We start from the raw sequence: 14,987 nt of genomic DNA, 5'->3' as shown, positions 1-14,987 counted from the left end.
TCTCCTTTTGGACAAGCAGGTACCAAATGCATTTTTAATGAAACTATTTTATTAATGAAATATTATCAAAATAATATTTGAAATTTTTTGTGCTTTAGCAGAATATCTCAAATTTTAATTTCAATTTTGTATCAAATTTTCACACTATAACTTTCAGAAATAAATATGATGTTAGCAACCTTTATATTTTTCCGCGGTTTGCTTGAAAATTCTTCTAGTAAAAATAGATTATTATTTTTTTCTCTTAAACTAAAGCTCTCGCCCCTAAAAACAATCCCCTAGACATCTGACGCGTATGTTTGTTGTTGTAGGTTTTTTTTACCTTAATGTTGACGTTTATATTTCACTTTGCTAAGCAAATTTTTTTCTTAGTTTTTTCGTTAAATTATATCATTAACGAACAAAAGTAGGTTAGCAGCGGAACAACTGTATATTTTTCTACAATAGTGAAATTTTCTTATTTTTTAAATTTATTTTTTGGGGTAGTAAAAAGTAGCATTTTTATTGTATTAATATTATAAGGGAAAATTGCGGTATTTGGATCGTCGCTTAGAGTGGACAGGTATCGTAACCTTTTAAATGTGGTTAATGGAATCATTTCATTTTTTAATGAAAATTCTGTTTGATTGGAGTTGGAGAACAAATGCTAATGTTTAAGGTCACAAAGTATGAAGAAGAAATAATACAGTGCAGAAAATGATTTACTTGAGTTCATACATTGTGTGTTAATATGAATTTCTTGAATCAAGTTACATTCTCTCTAATTGTATTTAAAGAAATTAGTGGTTCTATTTCGAAAAACAGCTTGCTTTATTAAACCGGTAATAAAAATAAGTAGGCTATATTTTTTCTACTTTAAAGTGTATTTCATAAAAAAAAAAGTTAATTGCATTGTATTGTAATATATAGCTTTTAAAAATTTTGTTCGATATAGTTTTTAAAAGTACTCATTTATTTTATTTTCAGTTTTTTTTCTTTTTAATTTTTTAAATATTCTTTGAAACGTTTTGTATTTTTGTATTTTTCAGTTATAGATGTAAGTTAAATATAACAAGTCATTTAGATTTATTTATTCTTTCTACTTACGATCAGTTTCCAAAGCCATAAAATTTTTCGGTAAGTTTGGCATTTTTGTGTACCATGTGAGGATTTTAAAATTTGACAATGTTCTGAAGAACTGCATTTATTCGTTGGTGTACCCTAGAAAATTATCATCTTCAATATAATTTTGAAACTTTTCTGTAGTTCAGTAGCGTCAGCAAATAAATAAATAAAATCCTGATTTTATGTTCACATTTAATTGAAATTTACTGAGAAAAATATTTTATTTTATTATTTATTGCTTACTGATAGGAAATTTCCTTGCTTAACACATATGCCATGATGTTATGCACAATGTTTCAAGCATAGTAAGGTCTATGATTTGCGAATAATTGTTTGAAACAAATAGAATGTAGACATTTCAGATCTTTACTATTTGTTAACCTTTTCTACTACTTTTTAATAAAAAGACAAGATTTCATCCCCCTCCCCCTTCGCCGAACTGTTTTACAAAAGGTTCTGAAAGGTTGCATTTAAACTTCAGAAAAACTTATACGATTAAATGAAATTTCAATATGGTCCGCTTCAGCAAGATATTCGAAAACAGAAATGGAATCGATGCTTGTCGAAGCCTTTTGCAAGGAACAAAAAGGTCGCCTTATAGAAACTTCACAATAAAATAACATTTTTTGATTAATATACTCAGATCTATGCATAAGGCTATAGCTTGCTTTTATCAAAAGTTTTATGAGCTAATGGAGTTAAACGAATTTTGATTAATCATAACTTTATACTGAATGTGTTATGAAAACAACATCTAATGCTCAGGAATTTTATTGATAATAACTTTGTTTAAATTTTCTTCATTTCAAACAGAAATGTCAGAAACAAATTTGAATCGATGATTGCCGAAGTCTCGCTATAAAGACTGAGATGAAAGCACAAAATAAATTTGACTTTGAAAAATCGCTTTTATCGATCCATCTGTTTTGATCTGAATATCAGAGCTATTGCTTTGCCTACTTTCAACAGAAGTTCAGAATTCTTGCTCTAAGAAAAGGAGGGAGTAAAAAAAGGCCAAACTAAAAATGCCAAACGAAAATTAACACATTCACCTGGAACGGGATCGATATTGTTATTCCTTTTGATGGGATCTAAAATATTCAGATTTCCGATATATATCTTTTTGAACTCACTGGATCTGATCCGATCAGAAATCTTTAATGCTTGGTTTGGCCTTTTTTTTCCCCCTCGAAACAAATAATTCGAAATTTCTGATGAAATTGGGTAATTTAATGCAAAACTGAGCATAAGAAAAATTATATTGAACATTATAGCACTCATTTTGGGCCCTTTCATTGCACGGTTTTTTCTGTCTTCGATGTCTATGCATATGTCACAAAACTAATTTAATACGCCACCAAGCAATCTTGTCAAATTTCTTGCAATATATTTATATGCAATTCACAAATCAGAAAGAGAAAAAAGTAACTTATTCTTTTATTTATACATGTATTTTACTGCAGTGGCGGCCAACATATGACTTCCTGGGGCTGTATTTGGTGCTTTCTACGATCAGATTTTATTTAGTTGCTGACATTTCTGCTATGCCTTAAAGTATTTTAATCCCCAAACGATTTGGTTTCTATCTTTGCGACTTCTGTATTGTTTCCTTTTAAATTTTGTACAATATTAATATTTTGTATTTTAGAGGGGGGAGGTGGCTTTCCTGTTTTGAAAATAAGTATGATTAACGTGATGTACAAAGTATTTGGTAGCGTATTTTAGATTTATTGTGCTTGTGTTTACCAGTAAATACAAAAAAGAGTCACAAATTGAACAAATTCAAAATTTTTCACTTATCGGTAGAATGGCAGTCAACCATTTCAGAATGTAGATTCATTTTTCTATTTCAGAATGTAGATGTTTAGGTAGATGCTGGTTAATTTGTATCCAGCTTTCGTCGCATGTTCTAGTAATATGTTATTCTTCAGTTAACATATTTAGATTGTGAAAATAATCAAAATTTCCATAGCACAACTTTCGTTCATTTTAATTTTTCCAATTAAGTTGGAATTTTTTTTCTAACTATTTCACTATGACTTGCAGTAGTTCTGGATGAGGATGGAAGTTTTCAAAAATGCAAATTTTGATTTAATATACAAAAGTACAAAGTTAATTAAAAGTTTGTATTGCCCTCTTTTAAAATACTAATCTAAAATATGGGAGGGAGGAACTTGGAGACTTTTTCGGTAGAAGTTATTAATTGGTTTATCACACTGACCGGTTATTATTAATAATAACGAATTGATTACATTGATGGTGACTATTTCTATTAATTGTAAATATTTTATAAAAAATATAAAATACAAAATTCACTTATTGTATGCAAATTTATTTTTAATTAAAATAAGAATGTCAGTTTATCAAATGATTTTTAAAAACCACCAAAAGCAATTTTTTTTATGTGTTATTAATAATTTTACAATGATACAAATTTTGATTAAACATTGCTGATGACAGTTCGATGAGAAATAAAATGATTTTAAATATCTTCATTCAAAAATAAATTAATTTCTACTAAATTACTTTAATTTAATTAAGTAATTTAAAGTAAAGTAACATTAGTAATTAAAAATAAATTAATCTTTTCTATTTATGGAAGTTCATTTTTAATTTTTAAATATTAATTATCATGAAACCTTTATTAAAACATTCCTTATGTTTTATAATATTTTTAGAGGGGGAAAAATGAAGAAAATATGTTGAGAATTTGAATTTCTATAACAAAGTAACTATTTATGGATTTCACTTTTATTTGTAAAAATAGGATTATTTCAGTCGGCTGAAGGCACACTTTTCCAAGCAGCTTTTTTATTGAGATCATTAGAAAATTGTATGCACTTTTGTTACGAATTTTCAAATATAGAACTAGAAGACCCTATTATTTTTAATGATCTTCTTTATCGGAGACATACGAAAAATGACTTAATGGGATGAGATAAAAAAAAAAATCCATCCTCACTTCGAGAGGAATTTGGTGGCATTTGTTTGTAGCAGTCTGAACATAGAACTTTCATGACGGAAAAATATAAATAAATGAAATAAAGTCATTGTGAAAATAATCCGGAGAACTTCTGAAATATTTCATTCTTTTGTTTAGCAAAGAAATGAGAAAAATGTTATGTTTTTTTTTTTTTCCTCTTATGAAATATTAATAACTATATAACAAATTGGTGTAAATACTAGAATATTTAATGATGAGTTAAAGCAAGTATTTTGTTTATAGTTAATGATAAAGAAATATTCAGTAGCATAATTAATATATAAAGTCATTTGACTCTGCCAGTAACTAATTCAATGACAGAAAAGTCTTCTATCTTAAAAAGAATTCCAAATCTATCGAAAATGCTGTAGAAATAGTGTCGTAAAGCGATTAAATGACATTACATCTGCTGTACGTAGAACCAAAATTACTGAACTTGGATACATCTAGAAATAATTTTCTTGGAGGGAAAAAAAAGAATTATTTTTATATATATTATGTAATCTATATGCAGCTTTAATGAGTGTGAAAGATTTTTTTTTTCCGAAATGTTGTGCGTGGATTTTGTAGAATTTAAAGATGTATTATTTTGCATTATGTTTAACAAATGCGTAGTATTTAAAAAGCTGGCAAACAATTGTTTATTACTCGTAATTAATATATCTTAATTTTCTATGTTTTATTAAAGCATCATGCTTATTATTTATGAAAATTGAATTTATGGTGTAGTATTTCAATATGTATAATGTGAATTCAGATATAAAATTAAAATTATTTAATTCGAAATTTGCTAGCTATTGCCAAAGATTAATCAAACTAATAATTAAAAAGGTAATTTAAAGCATAGTTTTAACTATGAAAATTAATATCCCTGAGCTCAGGACTACAACCTAGAGAATTTTAGGCCCTTTGCATATCTTTTAATCCAAGGTAGTTTTTTAAAATCAAACTCGGGTGAGTTTTTGTATTTATTTACTTGTTAAAAAAATTATAGTATACACTTATTTAAAAATGAGGTCAATTTTAGTGAGGAAATAAAGTAAAACAATGCTTATATATGGTGTTGATAATACTATACCCAATTTCATTCATAACTTTATTTATTGAACTCAGCCTTGATTACTTCTTAATTTACTATTCTGCATAACTATATCCGATTTATCAGTATTACTATATTTACTATTCAGCCGATGTTAAATTAATTTTTAGTCGTTCTCTGTATTCTTCAGGTCGGAGTTTTCAATTTAAAATTGAAAAATATGTTGCAAAATATGGTTTTTCTTTTCTTTTGAGTCTGTTGATTGTGTTTTTTCATAAGCTTATAAATTTTTTTACATATCTAAATTCTCTTATATTTATTCTTATCTATAAAATAACGTTCGTCAACTCTCAAATTAGTCATCTTTTTACAGCTGTTCTAAAATAAAATTTTCTGATGTAGAAATTTATGTAAACGAAAGCAGATGCTTTTCATAGTTTCTGGAGAGGCTTCTACTGCATCAGGTCGTGAAACTTGTTGTTCTGGATTTCATTTGAAATCCAACTTAAAACTTTTTTCCTTGAAAAACATTTTTTAAATAAAGTCTTTGGAATTTTTTTTTTTATTTGTGAATCTTTTATACGGTATTAGTATTCATTAAGAAGGAACTTCTGAATTATTTTTTATTGTTCAGAGCAGTTTTTTAATGGTTAATTATTTTATCTAGATATCTCGAAGAGGGCGAACAAATTCCTCTTCCTCTTCACATTCATCCAAAAGTGATATCAGTGAAAGGAAAACTTCATATAAAGTGACAGAGTCTAGGAAAGAAGAAACCAGAATATCATCATCTAGTATTATTTCTCCAAAGAAAGAAACCATGAAGAAAGAAATTACTACCATCAAAGAAAATAAAAAGGCTGAAACTAACGGATATTCCTCACACAATGGAATTGATAGCACTGTCAGTTTAAAGGTAAGGCGATTTTTAATTTGTTTTATATATTTAAAATGATGGAACTGTAAACCAATTCCTCAGCCACAACCAGTTCACCCATTTTTTTATTTTATTTAAAAACTCCTTATCCCTTAATATGTCATGATATGCTCTTTAACAGAGAGAAATTTCAAAAACGCTACTTCAGTGGACATCCTCTATGTGGAAAAACTTGAACAGAATCCTCCAGATACAACCACTATATTGAGTTCGCCAGTTTTTATTTGATTTGAAAATTAGTGTCTCTTAGGTACTTCATTAATGGCCGCCTGTTATCAACCATTCTCCATTTTAGTGAAAAATTTCAGTAGCACTTCTTCACTGTACGCATAAATAAAAATGAGCCACTTTGAAAGAAAAATTGAACCCTGATTCGAAGATGACATACAAGGCTTTGAAACCAATTTCGTAAAACAAAATAATTCATTGCTATTTATTGTTTGACATGGCACAAACTGGATACTAATGATTTAAGGATTAAGTGAAAATAATAAATAAATTATTTTCTAAAATTCATTCTCATAAGAAAATTGTTAATAAATAATAAGAATAGTTGCTTCATGAACTTATGCTATTTAATTTATGACTTAATACAATAAGATTAAAAAATAGATTTTTATAGGTTTCTTGATTTATTGGCAAATTCCTTGATAATAGAATCATAATTTAGTTTTTTTGGCTAATTTGAATCCAAAGGATCGATCGTTTAAGAAAATAAATCGTTCTTGACTAATGCTAGAATTTTTTTCCCATTATAATTTACAATTATAATAATTTTGAAAACACTAATTTAGATGCAGTTCAAATAAATTTTTAATTAAAATTTTTAATGTTTCTAAAATTGTGACACTAAAAGGAAAACCTCGATAATTTTTAATTTCATTAAATAAATCAATTCAATCATTATCTTCTTCCCAAGTCATATTTAAATCTTTGCAACTTTTAAGTTCGTCTTCAGTTTGTGAATGTTTATATATAAATTCAAATGATATCTCATGTAAATAAGTGTTTGTGATAAATTTCGGAAAGTTTTGAATTGGTAGACTTGGAATGAGGCCAAATTCCGTGATAATATTCAAATTTATGTATATTCGGGTCAAAATGAGAAAATAATCTTTAATCTGCAAAGTAATTCAATGATGCCGTGCCTTCAGAAATGCAGAACCTTGTGCACTCACACTCCTCTCGAACTGGCCTTGATTGTTCGTTCTCTATGGGGTGGTTACTTTGATATATCTCCACAACCACTCTGTCAATTTAGTCGTTTCATATGAATGCTTATTCCTTGTAAATACGCATCAGTGGTCGCGTGTCTTCCATTTTTTGAGAGAGATTGGAAAATAAAATCATGTGCTGAGTCTCTGGACTCAACAACTGGACCCATTTTACCAATTTCATTCACCAGTTAATTTTGCCTCTTTTCTGGTATAGCTAAATGATCAGAATGCATTATTTTTATTATGCAACTATAGTTTCAAATAGTACTTTCTTTTATTGTGTTAATATGTAGCTCAACAAAATTGCTTGTCCATAGTAAACTTATGTTTTTAATATAGTGGGCGGATTGCCGGTTGTTAAGATCAGCTAGTTCGTATTAATATTTATTTCTGTAATTGTATTGTTTTTGAAACTGATGCGCTGAGTTTCCTAATTTGAGCGATTATTTTATATTTAAATGTAAGTAATATTTTAAAAGATTGTTAATTCTTTTCAATCATTCTAAATTGTATAGATAAGCTATGATCAGTATTCATGGAAATCAAGAAATATGAATAATTTAATATTGCTAAACAAATTGTTTCTGTAAATTATTATAGCTGGAAGTTGGTACATTATTTAAACGAAAGGATGTCTGTTTTACCTTGATTCAACACATAAATGTTGTGTAATGTTGTAAAAGACTAATTTATGGAATATTAAATATTCTAGTTTTATGAAGAGTTGAGGAGAAAATGCAAATACCACCCACTATATACTAATTACCAAATGTGTTGTTAAGCATTAATAAAAATGACTAGTTTATATATATTTAAATGTATAAAATATCAGCTGAAACTATTCTTCTATTTATATAAAAATTTCCTTTCGCCTTGGAAGCATTATATACTTATGAGAATTTTTGTGATTTTCATTTTTTTTTAAATTGGAAATGAGCCATTTTCATAATTCATGTTCTGTAATAACAGTAAATAATTCATCTGCCTAACATAATAAAATTGATTGTATGTTTAAAAGCAGGATTTAAAATTCTTAATTGTTAAATTTATAAATTTATTGATATCAAAATTATTTTTGTAATTTGGGTTGAGAAATTAAATACTAGCTTTGATCATTTTAAAGATTTCTATTTAATTATGGAGTGATATTTTTTATTTCTAGAACAGCAAAAATGTGGAATTAGGTGAAAAGAAGGTGAGCACAGAGAAGAATTTAGATGGCTTATCATCTGTTACGGATTTGGTAAGTATTTCTCTTAGATATATTTTAGGAAATGCCTGTTTGAATTATTAGAATGGTGAACTTTTTGAATTACAACTAACACTTAATCGAAATTATTTGAAATGTTCTTTAATTTTAATCTTAGCATTCATTGATATAGTTTGAACAGTAATATAATAATAGATATTGCTTAATGAAATTGAATAGAAGTTGAAGGTTATTAGGAAACAATATAATTTCTTTTGGTTTCACAGCGTGGTGTTAATGATATTATAGGTAAAATTGTACCGCTCGATGTTAAAATACTACATTATAGAATTTGTTTGCTCTCTGTTTAGTTTATTGCTACCAAAAGCCTTTCACTGTTATAAATAAAAGAAATTTTATTTCTTTACTCGAATTATTATGTTAAATATAGAAGTCATTTGTTTCACATAGTTTGTGTTCATCCTTCATCGTAATTGAAGTGGCCTAATAGAAATGATAGGTGCTTAAAAAATTTTAATTCTGTCATTTGCATTTGTGATCCTTATTATTTTAAGCAAAGGGGAAAAAAGACTCTTAAGGAGACTGATTAAAATGTCAGCACTATAATGTACTTGTAAAAAAATATAATTATCAAATATAAGTATATTTAATCATTTGTGAGGATGTGAATGTATTGATTCTTTCCTATTTATTTTATTATCTCAATATTTTCCTTCAGATTTCAGTATGTATTTTAAAATTGAATAATTGTAAGTAAATTTAAATATGTTTGTATGACTATTAAATGGAGTACAAAGTGAACTGTTTCTTTTCTGATACTAACTGCATTTTGCATGACTGCATGTATTTTGTTACTGATTTGCATGCAGATGTCATCTTATGTCTCTTTAACTACCCAAGAAAGTCAACCTGTTGCATCTAAAGAAATAATCTCTACTGGCGTTGACATAAAATTACTGGTGAGTTTGAAATTTTCAAAACTCATAAAATATTCACTTCTCATAAGTTATGAAATGTTCACTATTTTGATTGAATTTGCCTGAATTCTTTTTTAGCACACTTGAATCATGTTTAGTTTTTTTTCTTTTTTTAAGATTGCACAAATATTTTAATAAACTTTACTTGAGCATATTCTTTTGAATGTTAATTAAGTGAATAAATATTACCTTCTGTAATTAATCTCTCAAACTGACTGAAAAACTTTTTTTTTTTTTTGAATTCTTCTGTGTTTATGAATTTCTAACATTTCTTCTGCTCGTCTTTTATTCTTGTATTTGTGTTATCCTGTATTAGATGTGGTTAACATTTAATCTGTTTAACTTCCTTTATTTTGCATGCTTATTTTCTATGAAACATAGAAATCAAACTATGCTCAGCATGGTGGAATTAATAGGGGTATCTCCCCTGACAGAGAAGTTATAAATACAGGAATAGATGTCAGGGCTCTTGTAAGTCTTTCTAACATTTCTTCCTTCTTTTATTTTTGAATTATAATTTTCAAGACATATTTTCAAATTTCAAAATCGTACTTGATCAGATGCATCTGTGATTTTACACTGATTGTGATTGTATTGATTTACAAGTACTGAGCTAACAATATTTTAATGTTTCATTTCGTACAAGTCTATACATAGCCATAGAAATGTGCATAATAAATCGCTCTTTTTGAAGCATGCTTCATAATTATTTTCAGTTGCATACTAGAAAATACTTTTAAAATACCTTAATTGAAATTGAAATTTGGTCACTACTTTTATGGCAGAAATCGTACCACAAAAACTTACTTTATCTACTTTAATTTTTCATATGACATATCGAATGTTTATACAAGTTTTATTCAGCATGCCAATATTATATGTTTTATTTAGAGAAAAGCCACTTGAGCCTAATATGTAAAACTTTAAATCTGAAGCATTTATAAATTATAAAAATAAAAATAAATGTGCTTCTACGAAAAGTTGTTTCAAAATGTCCCATCTCAAAGTGAAAGGTGCTCGTTCACTTTATACTTTTATAACTCAATGGAATTTTTAGTAATCCGATTTGATTTGAAATCTAAACACGCGTTAACAAATTCTAAAACTCAAAAAATTGATAATGTTTATTCATATAATGACATATATCTTTTGATGATTCATTTTAATTTAAGAGACAAAGCAATACATGATAATCGTGTTTATTGTGCTTGTATTAGTTTGTAACAAAAAAAAAATTGTTTTGAAGAAACTCATTTGGAACCGTGATTTTCGTCTGCTTTATAAACAAAAAGAAATGAAACATTTAATAAATATCTCATACGGTAATCTTCAATCTTGTTTTCAACTAATCATGCTAATATCTTATAGGTGTTCAGTTATGTAATATATTACTTTCAGTGACTTTGATTTCCATATTAAAAGCCTATATGATGTTTAAAACTGCATTGCAAGATAAATCGTGTTGCTGTAAATGAAAGTAACCAGTGCATGTATGAAGTATCTCACGTTAATTTCTTAAATTATCTATATAATATAAAACATTGGTATTCAAATCTGATGCATAATGTTTTATTAGATTTAATGACAGCTCACTTGTATATTTATTAGGCGTTGTAGCTACTTGTGTCATATATAATTTTTAGTAGCTGTTATTATTATTTTGGTTTTAATATTTACTATTATACCAATCTTGAGAGAAGTATTTCTTTGTGATGTTTAAACATTTTCCTGGATGCCTTTGGTTGGCTTTTATATTGCAGTAGTAATCATTTTTTAAAAATAATTTCGGGTGTTTCTTTCACTTTAATTAATTAAATAATTCAGTTAATTTTGGTTCATTGCAGGTTTTTAATATATATTAATTTGCTCTGTTTTTCAATTAATCATGAAACTCTTACATATATATTTATTTAAAAATCCATGTGGATTTACTTTAATCTGAGGAGTACGTAATTGTTTAGAAAGACAAGCAGATGTTCAAGATGAAAGTTATGATAAAGCATATTTTTAAACTCCTTGCTTAGTAAAAGGAATAATCCTGTTGATTTTAGGATGATTTAGTAGTATGAAAATTGTTTTATTCAATAAAATATTGTTTATTTCCGTACGTTAAAATGCTGTTATTACTCATAAAAGTACAACGCACACACACTGCTTTAATTTCTGTTTCTACTACAATTATTTGAGATATATAATTGAAAACTTCATAACAAAATTGAATGCATCTGAAAATTCAGTGTAATTTTACTACCTCAGTTAAATCAAAATTTTACTTAATCTTGTTTGTGGTTAATATTATGTAGAAATCTGTCATTGCATTTAAAATTTAATATTAGGCTTAGATGTAGTTATTTATTGCATGCAGAAATCCAGCTTCATTATGCCCAGAGAAGAATACAGGTGTAAAGAGACTGAACTTATAGAAACTGGCATTTCTGTCAAAATGTTGGTAAGAACTAATATTAGTAATCGGTGGTGGGATCGCAAAATATATTTCAATTTGTTGAAAAAATTTTCATACTTTTACTTCCAAGGTACATTATGTTTCTATTTAATTTGCACTTCCAACTCTTTTATATTACTTATATTTGTAAATGTTTTCATGCATACCAAAGTTTGAACTTTCGTATTTAAGATTCTAAGATTAAGGATTTTATTTTAGAGCCGCTTAATTTTGTCTTATGGAAATTTCCAAAATGCAATTTAGATTATTGTAAGTTTTAATTGATATGCTATAAAGTTTTTATTTGAATAGTATCCAAATTAGAAAAATCAGCCTTTGAGAAATTATCGTGAAAATTTTATTACATACTTATTATTTGAGCATGAAAACTTTGTAATTTCTATTTTGCATGTATAATCATGCTCTCTATTATCCAAGAACTTAAAATATGGCTTTCCTGGCTAAGTATTGGTGAAAATAATGGATGAGACATACAAATTCTAAATAATAAAAGAGCTCCTTATTTTATGATGGCATTTTGGTTTCTTGGCTCATGTATTTTCTTCCTTTTTAAAGCTAATCGTCTGTCCGCATTCAAAGAAATTAAAATTTTCTATAAAAGCTACATGTTTGGTGTCTCTTTTTCTAATTTCTTATTCAGATTTCTATTAAATATTGTTAGCTCAATACAGTGAAATGCTGTGACTGTGCAATTGTTATATATGAGTTTTAAACATTATAGAATTGTAAATGATGATTTCCCTCTCTTTCACACTAACAGAAAACAAGTTTCACTAAGAGTAATGATGAGTCTCAACAAAATGTGTTTCAAGAAGAAGTTAAGCCATCAGTCGATCGAGTCAAAGTACAGCGTACTTTTAGTCAGGTAAAATACTGCACACTATATTTAAATATCTTTTACTACTCTAATACTTTCCAAATAATTGAAAATTTAAAAAAAATCATGAAAAGATATTAATGAATTGATTATGGCAATATTTATGTATTATCATTATTCTTATTTTGAATCCTAACAAATGTGTAGTATATTGTATTCAGGTAATGATGAGAATATTCTCTATATTACAGAGTGGCCAAGATGAGCTTTGTCTTTGTAAAATATGTGGCAAACATGTTTATCAGATGGAAAAAATAAAAGCATGCAAAAGTGTATATCATAAAAATTGCTTCCGTTGTAAAGAATGCAACAAGCTCCTGAAGTAAGATACATTTGTTCTGATTAATAAATCATTTAATTACCTTGTCATCATATTATAATTTCTAAATAATGAACTTTTATGCAGATAAGTCTACCAGTATTTAAAAACATATTTGCAACTGTTTACTGTACCATTTATTTTAAAAGTTTATAATATATGGTTTGAAATACTTCATTCTGAATTCTTTACAAACATATGAACAGAGTTCAAATGTTTAGAAAAATGCATAATTTACTGAATCTTGTGTTGTTCCGAATTGCTTTAATTTCCACAAATAACTTTCATAAACAAATTATTAATGCAAATAATAATGAGCGATAATTTTATATTACATTCTTATGTAAGATAGTTTTTCTAGGAAAAAAAATTCTTACCCCATATAACTATATTGTTTTGAAGATTTAAAAAAAATTATTTCCAACAGCTGATAAACTGGTGGAATTGGGTAATTAATTAATCGCTAAAAGTATGCAGCTTTGTTGAGTAATGCATCTATCAGTCATATTAAATTGTGAAATATATATTCAGCCTTATATTAATTAGACTTCTCAAAAATATTTCTTTATATGAATTGCATAAAATTTAATAACCTTTAGATTCATTTACTTGAGCACAACTTTATATAATTTTGTAAAATGGATAATTTCAGTCTTTTTTTATATAATTTAATATTTTGGATTTGAATTTTATTGTGTTTTCTGAAAGGAACACTAAAATGTAATATATCTGACCGTATATCTAAAAAATAAAGGTTAATTTCCACTATATGAACAAAATTTGCAGATGGTTCATTTAACTGTTGATAATAAAACTACCTAATCGAGTATGTGTCTTGTTAAAATAAAAGTTCTTAAAAGTTTTCTGTGATTTTCATCTTAAAATTTTGCTTATTTATTTAAATTATGTATACTTTTGAGCAAACGACATCTCTATTATATAATATTTTTTGCTTATTTTTTGGTATTTCTTTTCCAGTGTTGATACATATCAGTCTAATGAAGGCGATGTATATTGTCAACCTCATTTTCGTCAGTTGTTCCAACCGAAAGCAAGATTTGATGGAGAAGATGCAGCACCAAGTTAGTAAATGAATGGATTATTCCAATGCTAATTTTAATTTATCAAATCTTATGTAATATAAATAATTCGTCACTTTGATCCACTTCACATGTTTAGAAAGTACTCAAAACAAAATAACGTGTTGACCGATTTAATTTTACTGGTCATATGTACGTTATTTGATGATAGTTTAATGTCGTTCATTTTTGTTTTGTTTTCTGTTTTTGTTGGTTTAATATTGCATGTTTTGTTTCTACTAACTTAGAGTTTTGCTTTTTATTAATATGTTTGATTTAATAATAAGAAAACGTACTAAATTTTTTTGCATTTTATCTTGTTTAGAAATCAGATTTGAAAAAAACTTGCGTTTGAGTTTTATTTGTGAACTAGTTTCAGTTTTTAAAGGAGGAAAAGATTCTTTTGAAATTTCTTATATAGATTATAAAATTGCGAGTATTTTTTTTTCTGTGTTAGTGATTGAAAAACAACTCATTTTCTTTATTTATGCTTATTCTTTTGTCTTTTAATTTACCTGAGTTGTTACACTAGACGAATTGAATCTAAAATGTTTGTGCTTTATAAAGTAATCTAACATTTAATTGGAAGTTTAAAAACATTTAATATTCTAAAAATTGGGATAATTTGAACTGAAATGGATATATGCTTCATATAATTATTTGTGAAATTTGTAGAACTACGTAATTTGGCATTTAAATTATCCCTTTTTAGTATCAAAACAGTGCAATATTGTGAGATTGTTAAAAATTTCTTCAATATTTTGATAAATTTGTGGCATCT

General features: G+C 26.8%; 1 protein-coding gene across 9 annotated transcripts in view; it reads left to right on the top strand.

Moving 5' to 3' along the window:
* LOC129958324 (LIM domain and actin-binding protein 1-like) overlaps positions 1-14,987 on the top strand; it is a 98,949-nt gene that overhangs the window by 45,160 nt on the left and 38,802 nt on the right. For 6 of the 9 annotated variants that reach the window (XM_056070731.1, XM_056070732.1, XM_056070726.1 and 3 more), the window contains 7 exons: positions 5,794-6,042; positions 8,443-8,523; positions 9,360-9,449; positions 9,849-9,938; positions 12,692-12,796; positions 13,000-13,130; positions 14,106-14,209. In XM_056070731.1, coding sequence (XP_055926706.1) covers positions 5,794-6,042; positions 8,443-8,523; positions 9,360-9,449; positions 9,849-9,938; positions 12,692-12,796; positions 13,000-13,130; positions 14,106-14,209 — 850 coding nt within the window. The remainder of the gene's footprint in view (positions 1-5,793; positions 6,043-8,442; positions 8,524-9,359; positions 9,450-9,848; positions 9,939-12,691; positions 12,797-12,999; positions 13,131-14,105; positions 14,210-14,987) is intronic. The other 3 variants (XM_056070728.1, XM_056070727.1, XM_056070729.1) reach the window with 3 other exon arrangements.

This window comes from Argiope bruennichi, chromosome X1 (genome assembly GCF_947563725.1).
Source record: "Argiope bruennichi chromosome X1, qqArgBrue1.1, whole genome shotgun sequence".
In the NCBI taxonomy this organism is placed as follows: domain Eukaryota; kingdom Metazoa; phylum Arthropoda; class Arachnida; order Araneae; family Araneidae; genus Argiope; species Argiope bruennichi.
This window is presented reverse-complemented; position numbering and strand designations above follow the sequence as displayed.